This window comes from Zingiber officinale, chromosome 9B (genome assembly GCF_018446385.1).
Source record: "Zingiber officinale cultivar Zhangliang chromosome 9B, Zo_v1.1, whole genome shotgun sequence".
Taxonomy (NCBI): domain Eukaryota; kingdom Viridiplantae; phylum Streptophyta; class Magnoliopsida; order Zingiberales; family Zingiberaceae; genus Zingiber; species Zingiber officinale.
The window spans coordinates 105,573,895-105,583,208 of NC_056003.1; the positions used below are offsets into that span (position 1 = coordinate 105,573,895).

The 9,314-nt window shown below is 38.3% G+C and overlaps 1 protein-coding gene across 1 annotated transcript; it reads left to right on the top strand.

The window, feature by feature from the left end:
- The first annotated feature begins 899 nt into the window (after positions 1-899).
- Positions 900-1,703, top strand: LOC122023262. Its single transcript, XM_042581327.1, has one exon. The coding sequence runs from the start codon at positions 900-902 to the stop codon at positions 1,701-1,703; it is 804 nt and encodes a 267-aa protein (XP_042437261.1).
- The last annotated feature ends 7,611 nt before the right edge of the window (positions 1,704-9,314 follow it).

Genomic DNA, 9,314 nt, shown 5'->3' on the forward strand with positions numbered 1-9,314 from the left:
TTCGCCTACCTGACTTGAGCGTCGGAGGGTCGTCGCCGGGAACCCTTTCCCGGCCCGACTTCTTTGCAGGTTCGCCGGAGCTCCACACGACCAGTCGGAAATCTGCGTCAGCAACTAGGAGAGCGCCACCTGCCCAGCGTCCGTTGGTTCAGTGATTCGGACAGGATCAATGATATTTTGATTGGTATAGATATGCTCTCCAAGTGATTATATAGACACTCGTGAGGATAATGACAAGGGAGGACTTTCTTCAACTCCATTAGGTTCTACTCTTTTTCATCATCTCCGTCTCTACAAACTATCTCAAACAAACTTTAACTTGAGTCTAAGTGGCCCCAAGATCCATCCCAAGTAAGTTTAACCCTCTCTTCAAGTATGTCTCAAGTCTCTTTATCTCTCCCACCGACAATCTCCGAAGCACATATTATGGCAAAAGGTGAATACGCTCGTCCTCAGCGCCCCCGCCAACCTGTCCCAAGACCATCACGGAGAAGGTAAATCACGAGCGGCTACTAGCTTTGGAATAGTGACTAGCACATAAGGGAGGTATTTACCTCGACTTTGTCGATATTTGAACCCCAGATCTCATTGTGACAACACCTCATGTGCTAGTCACTAAACCCATCCGAAGGACTAATCTCCGAAGTACATATGTACATTAGTAAGTTTGTTAAATGATAGTTTAATCATCCGTGATATTTGATCAGAATAAATGGTCAGGATCACTTAGATGATGCATTAATCAAATTTTGAAACCTGTACGTCAGTCTTGATTGAACTTAGACTTATGAGAATTGACGTGGACTTATTGTCGACCCGGTCTTGGACTGGCCATGTGGCCTCTGCCGTCGTTTGTGTTGTTTATTTTTATTTATTTATGTTTTTTTTTTTGTGTGCGGATGAAAATTGTTCATTATCTCCGGATCCTTGTCGTGGCATCTGAAATTTCTTTCAGCGGTATGGAGCAACCTCTGCTCGTCTCTTCTTCCCCGGCGCCGCCATCGCCGGCGTCCGACGACTCCCCCGGCTTCCTGATTCGTCTCCTTCTCCTGGTGGCCGTCGCAGCCTTCTCCCTCTGGGCCAACTACGAAGCCTCCAAGGGCTTCCAGGTCACTGTCCTCAACAACGCCGCCGCTGCCGCCGCCGCCGCCTCTGTCTCCTCTTCCCCTCCTACTCGACGCTTTGACCTGCTCTTCGTCGCCAACGGTCGCGCCGCCGACTCCGTGCAGCGCGCGCTCTACCCGGACGCCTCGTTCCCGCGGAAGCCGGTGGAGCGGGTGACGCTCTCCATGGCGCCGGCGGTCGCGGCCGACCAAGGCGACTGCGTCCGCGAAGTGACCGTCGCCGTCAGGCGCGGCCGCCGCGAGGGGGAGTTCGCGGTGGAGTTGAGGCCCCGCGTCATGGAGGCGGCGGACGTGGCGGAGGCGGTGGGCGGCGCGGTGCGGCGGGGCGTGGCGCGGGTGTGGCTCTGGGACGGCCAAGGCCGGGCGCCGAAGCGGGTGCTCGCCGCCCTCGAGGACTACCTGGCCACGTCATCAGCAGACGCGCTACGTGGGGCGTTGGCCAGCCAATCAGGGAATCACAGCGCTGCTACGGTACTACCGCAGGAAGATTTCGTATGCGTGGCTCGTCTGAACAGGGCCATGAAGGACGCTTGGGACGACCGCATGCTAACGGAAGCATGCGCCTCGATCGCTGCATGACCTTGCAGTATTGTATTATTTATATTTCAGGAATTAATATCTCTGATGCTTCTAATAATTAGTATTAATTGGTTGATTAATCATGTAATTACGCAGATTTGTGATCGTAAGTCATGGTGTTATAATCTATTGTTAAAATGTTAATTAACAATTAGAGGGAACAAAACTGTTGTGTTGCACTCTTTTATACATATATGAGAGTATCATCCTTGAAATATGATTATATGTCAACACCGTCAACTCTAAGACTTATCGTATATATCCTTGAAATATGATTATGTAAACTCATTTGGGTCGTAGTATATTAGACCATATACATTTTTAGGTTTAAAATTACAATTCGGTTAATCTAGCATTAACATTAACCCTAAAAATGCCGTTATGAGTAGTAGTCTTAAGAATACTTAAGTACAGTAACAGATCTTGAGAAATAGTTTACTATATAAGAATGCTAATGTATTCCAAGTTATTGATCATATTAGACCAACCCTAAGATTTTATATTTATTTTGAACGCAACTTTGTAAGTTCGAAAGTGGAGAAGATGGTGGATAGAAAAGATGGCTTTGATATTGATCAAATAAAGATTCCTTGTTGTCCTGTGTGTCACAGAGAGTATATTAGCAACTGGGTCAGGGAAAATGTCCTGACGCAGACTCTCCGACATTCAAATTAGTGATCCAGTCGAGTAGATGAATAGTCGAATGAACAGTAGCTACAAAGCGTGTAAAATTATGTAACATCGCATGTCTGCGTATGTAGATAAAGACAACTTTTCTAGTGTTACTGTTTATATATATACGAATCTCAAAATATTTTTAGAAAAAGGACATATCATAAAGATACTCCGACATCTTTCCTAAAGTGGACCCATAATCTCTACGTTTGTTATAGAGGAAGTCTCTAATGTACAACTTGCATGCATAGAGTTAACATTCTATCATCTATGGCACAAAACGCTAAAAGAGGAATATTATTGAGTTGATGGACCATTAATGCGCTATGAGGATGAGTCGGTTGAGTCGCCTTCAGTGTCTGGTCAAACCTCGCTCTTGGATGGAGTTAGCTCGGCTAAGGAATGTTGATCATCCTGAGGACTCGACCTCTGTAAGGACTCAGCTCGGCCAAGAAGAGTGGCGAGTCGGTTGTTCTCGGAAGAGTGGCTAGGTCAGTCGGTCAGTAGGCCTTGGAAGAGTGGTCGAGTCTATTGGTCGATCAGTCGGTCGACCTTGTAAGAGTGGTGGGTCAGTTGGTCTTAGAAGAGTGGCTGGATCGATCGATCGGTCAATCAACCTTGGAAGGGTGGTCGATCGACCAATCAAGTCAGTTGAAAAAGATGATCATTGACCTCCCTTAACTTTATCACAATTTCATCGACCAATTTAACCTTTTTACCCATGGCCCCTTTTCTATAAAAAATCAAAAAGAAACTGAGTTAATATATATATCTCGAAGTAGAGTATATACAATGGCATATGCAACCTTGGCTTTAGCATCACTCAACTAGTAAAAATACATTGTGATTCTTTTAAAAAAAATCAGCATATCGCATTATTTTTTAAATAAAAATTATAATATTTTACCAAACCTCTTTTTACTTCTAGGTTGGAATAAATAAAATGTACTATGTGGCTTCAATCATGTAAAGGAAAAATTGAATAGAATATATTTTAAATTCATCAACTATCTTATTTTTATTTAGTAAAAAAAGATAATTTACGTCCTTATTTCAAGAATGACAACACACTATAAAAATAGTCGCGAATAACGATTGAATATTCCGTCGACATTCCGTCGGTAAATGAGCTTTCCGACGGAATACCGACGAAATTATTGATATCGGAAAGGATTGGGTTGGCGCGTAATTTACCGACCGAAATAATATTCAGTCGGTAACTATCGACGGAATTCATGAATTCCGTCGGTATATATTAACGATAGAAAACTTATCCCGTCGGCAAAGGGCAAACGAAATGTAACGAAGGTTACCGACTGAATAAAATGCAGTCAGTAAATTCCCGATGGAAAAGGTAATTTCGTCGGGAATCACCGACGGAATATTGAATTCCGTCGGGAATTTACCGATGGAATACAACATTCCGTCGGAAATCCCCGACGGAATACAACATTTCGTCGGAAATCCCTGATGGAATCTAACATTTCGTCGGTAAATGCCTGACGGAATTGATATTCCGTCGATGATTTCCGACAGAATCACCTTTTCCGTTGGCATTATATCGAAAATGCCCTGTTGCAGTTCGATAAATTGCTGACGGAATGCAGATTTCCGTCGGAAATTACCGATGGAATATTGAATTCCGTCGGCAATATGCAGTAAAAAAATATGAAATCCCTCCTCTGCATTTCCCACTTATCGTATATACAATTTTTATACAATAAAAATCATCACAAACGATGATAATACAAACACAAGTCATACATCAATCACAATCCATACAACAACACAACATATAATATGCTCACAAACAAATGATAAAACTATCTAAAAAATAATACAAAACATACTAATAAGTGGTCATATCTCCAAAACTCAATACAAAATAAAACATAACTATCCAAATATCAAGTACTGACAATCATAAACATCCAAAAGTACTGACAAGTGAAAGTCAAATACAAAATATCTAAACTTACCATGATATATCCCCTACATATATATATCCAAATATAATCCTGTAAAAGTCAAATATAAGAGATTATAATCAGACTGAATTGATACAAATGTAATATATAACTCAAAAATTATAATATATAACTAATTTTACATGTAAAAAAAATACCTGGATTATATTGTAAATATCCAATGATAGTACGGTGGTGAATGTATCAATATGGACTTCTGAAAAATATAATACTATTTAAGATAAATATCTAAGAATATCCAAATAGAATAATTATATTTGACTTAATTAATGTATGATAAATTAAAACCCCTTAAGAATCTAAAACCTAAAAACAACTACAATATACTTTAAGCATACAAGGGTTCCTAATTTTAATGAAGAACAATTAGGAAACATGAAACAAACTGTAGAGTAGTCACCAAGATGAATAACCTCTACATACACATATGAGACATGCATTCCATAACAGAATTTAGACTAGATGATTTCACACAAGAGAATAGAATAACAACTAGGATGATTGCACTAAGAAAAAAATTAAGTTGTAATCGAACATACCTCAGAAAAATATAATCATCAACAAGGTCTAATGGGTCTCGAGTCTCTTGTGACTCAATACCATGCTCTGACTGGGGTTGTTGTGATCGGTCCCATCTAGCAATGACTGCTCGCATCTGGGACAATGTCTGCTCCTGAGCAGCCCATCTCTCCTCCCACCTCTGATCCATGATAGTCATCTGAGTCTTCAATTCTTGATTTTCTTTTCTTAATGACTCCACCTCACAAGAAGAAGAAGATGAACTGGCACGACCCCTAGGAGTCCTCAAGCGATCAAATATCACCTTGGCCTAGGAGCCAAGACCGTAGAGGGAGGAGTTCTTTGTCCTTCCACCCACAACATCATAATAAATTTCATTTATTTACTGGGTGGATAGATCCTGTAACTCCCCACCCTCTACTGGTGGTTGAGATGCCTGAGCAACCCTACTTGTCATTTCCTCCTGTGTAGAAAAAATATACAATTTATATCTTGTACACAATTACTAGAGTTAATTAATCATTAATAACAATTAAATATAATAAAGTTAATAATTTAAACCCCAATGTTCTTCGATCGAAAATCTACATATGTGTCATCCTTTCTCTTGTGAGTCTTGAGAAAGACTTCCAGGCAAGTGGGTTGTTTTTCTAAAGAACACTCCTGCATGCACAAATAAGTTGGGTCACAAATATACAAGTTTTTTAATAAATAAAAATTTAATTTACAAAATATTAAATTCAATTCACCAGATCCATGGCGTGCTCAACAATAGATCGAGATCCTGAGGTATGCCGAGCAGATCCGGTACTCGGGCCACATGACTCTGTATTCCTATTTTATCAAGCTTTTAGAGCCTTTATCTGTCATCTTTCTGCAGACCAAGTGGTCGTCCATGCACTCCAAATCTCGTCGCATACATAAGCTGGTCTAGTGTCATATTTTCTCATATAATATAAAAGGTCTTTGTATAACTTGGCACAGTAAATATTCCAAGTCTCTACAAATTCTACCTCGTGTCCATCCTCCCATGTATATTTTTTATGCAATTAGAAATTAAAAATTTAGTATATTAAAGAATAAATATATTGTACATATTCAATTTACTTATCACAAATTCTTTATAATAAAAATCTTTAGTCTCACTATCTACATGTTTCCATGTAGTACCAGCAATGCAGACTCTTTCTTTAAATTTTCTTGTAATATATGTCGATACTCGATGTCCGTCGGGAGTAAACCTGCATATAAATAATTTTAAGACATAAGATATATGCTTAAAAAAAGAACATGAATGACTAATAATTAAAAAAGTACTTACGACTCTCTAACAACCCTAAAAACTGTAGATCCATGAAGTGGTGGTGCTGGATGATCTGCCATGAGATATAATATCTACAAAATAACATTACAACACATCATAATAAAGTTTACTAACATGATAATTAGGCAATAAAACAGGATTGAAGCATAACTTACTTGATGAACAATAATGCTAAAATTTAATCAATGCTAGACTCTGGAAACATTTCTACTCAACATCAACAATTTGTAAGTCGTCGTTGCTAGACTCTGTTAGGTCAGCAAAATCCTCACTGCTAGATGTCTCTCCATCATCTAGCTTCTCGTCAGTGACATTAACATCTACAAGTAGTTGTGATGTAGATGGGAGTTGTGAATCAACTGAATGTCTCTCTACTTCATCATTTTGAAATGCATCATGGTTTTGAGCAGTAATGGTGTTCGACATTTCTATGATCGAACGAGGCTTCATTCGACAAACAGACAATCATTCACAAGCTCTTCTTCTCTTCGTAGGATATTTAAGATAAAAAACTTGACCCGCTTGTATTGCAAAAATGAAAGGCTCAAACTTATTGAACCTTCTATTTGCATTAACCTCAACTAAATTATAATTTGGATGTATTCTGATACATGTTCTTGGGGTTGGATCATACCATGAACATTTGAACACCACACACCTTTTTATAGGTAATGCTGGATATTCAATCTCTATAATTTCCTCAAGTCTACTATAGTAATCAAACTCAGTGTTATTGGTGTCAATAGATCCTTTTACACAAACACCAGAATTATAAGTTAATCTCCATGAATCTCATTGTGTCACATGGAATTTGAGGCCATTAACATAGTAACCAGAGTAGATCATTATTTGGCGAAGGGGTCCTGATGCAAGATTCAATATTCTATCATTTTGCACATTTGATATTCTGTTGTCTTTCACCTATCAAAATATATATGATATAAATTAGGACCGAACTTAATCTTATGAAGAATTATGAAAATTTCTCTAACTTACATATATTTGAAACCATAATGCAAATTCAGTCTCTAACTTTTCAGCAACCTGACTTGCACTCATTGATGGATTTTGTAGATATAATTATTGTTCATACAAGTTGTGAATTAAGGTAATTTTGAGGTAATTCGGATATTAAGAAAACAAATACAACGAGATTAAAGTTTGAGTGGGGAAGTTAACTTACTTGATGTATGGTTTGACCTCATCACAGTTTAAGAGTATGTATGTTTTTGCAGCATAATATTCTTGTTGAGTTAACCATCTAGAAACAGATGCACCCATTGGTTTACCAGCAAATTTGAAAAATAGAAAGCATCAATGCGTCTATATTCCGAGTATCGTCAGAATTTTTAGGACATTTGTTCCGTCTGGTTTTAACATGATCAACAAAATAATAGGAGCAGAAGGAAGATGCTTTCTCAACCAGATAAGCATTACATATTGACCCTTCAACTTTTACTTTATTACGAACATTATTATTTAATTTTCTCAAAAACTGTTTAAATGGATACATCCATCTATATTGAACATGACCAGCTATTCGTGCCTCATATGGTAAATGTACTGGCAGATGTTCCATTGAATCAAAAAAACTAGGTGGGAATATACGCTCTAGCTTACAAAGTATGAAAGGAATTTATGTTTATAGCCGAAGCATATCGGTCGTCATAATACACCTCGCTGTCAAATCTCTGAAAAATAGACTTAACTCCGTAAGTGCTTGCCAAACATTATTGGGAAGTAAATCATGAAAAGCTATTGGAATAAGTGTTTGCATGAACACATGGCAATCATGACTCTTCATTCTAAACATCTTTAACTTGTTCATATCAACGCATCGAGCCATATTCGAAGCATATCCATCTGGGAATTTAATTTCTTTTAACCAACTACATAAAACTTGTTTACCATCTTTGTCCAATATATAACACACTTTTGGAAACTTATTGTTTGTTTCATTCTGATGCAACTCTGGTCTATTGACTAATTCTTTTAATTCCTCACGTGATTTTGCAATGTCCTTTGTTCTTCCAGGCACATTCATCACAGTGTTGAAAATATTATCAAAGAAATTTTTCTCAATATGCATCATATCTATATTATGTCGAATGAGTAGATACTTCCAATAAGGCAGCTCCCAGAAAATGCTCCTTTTCTTCCAACCACACTTGCACATCCTAACAAGATATTTATTTATCTCTTCAGAATTAGGTTGAGATACTGGGAGAAATCCATAACTATCTATTTGTTCAATGATTTCTTCACCTGAAGCATGGACTGTTGGGGGAGGTTTTCTGACTACAACATTCTTTAGAAAATTTTTCTTATTTCTCCTAAAAGGGTGATCAACTGGTAAAAATTTACGGTGATTATCAAATCAAGATACCTTTCCACTACAAGGTAATGAAAATGCATCGGACTCTGTCATGCAATGTGGGCATGCTAATTTACCAGTTGTGCTCCATCCTTCCAACATTGAGTATGCTGAAAAATCACTGATTGTCCATAATAAGGCTGTGCAATGTAAAATTAGTTTTACTTGCAACATCATAAGTCATCGACCCTACATTCCATAATTCATTCAGCTCGGCAATTAAAAGTTGCAAGAAAATATCTATCTTATCTTTGGAATTGGTTGGACCAGGAATAAGCATGGTAAGGAACATAAATTTATCTTTCATGCACATCCATGGCGGTAAGTTACAAACGGTGTTAATATAACTGGCCAAGATGAATATTATTGTCCTGACTGACCAAATGGTTGAAATCCATTTGCAGAAAGTCCAATCTCACATTACGTGGTTCCATTGCAAAAGAGAAAAATACAGTATCAAGATGTTTCCATGCAGGAGAATCACAAGGATGACACATTATACCTCCTTCATGCTCATGCACATAATGCCACGTCATGTGGCAAGCTGTAGCTACAGATGAATACAAGCGTTGAAGTCTAGCAGTTAATGGAAAATAATATATCACTTTTCAAGCAATATTTTTCCTCTTCTTCCTTGGTATGCGAGTACGATGCTTAAAACGATGGTAAGTGTTAGGACCTTCGGATAGCGGCTAGAGAGGGGGGTGTGAATAGTCGACCCCAAATTCGCG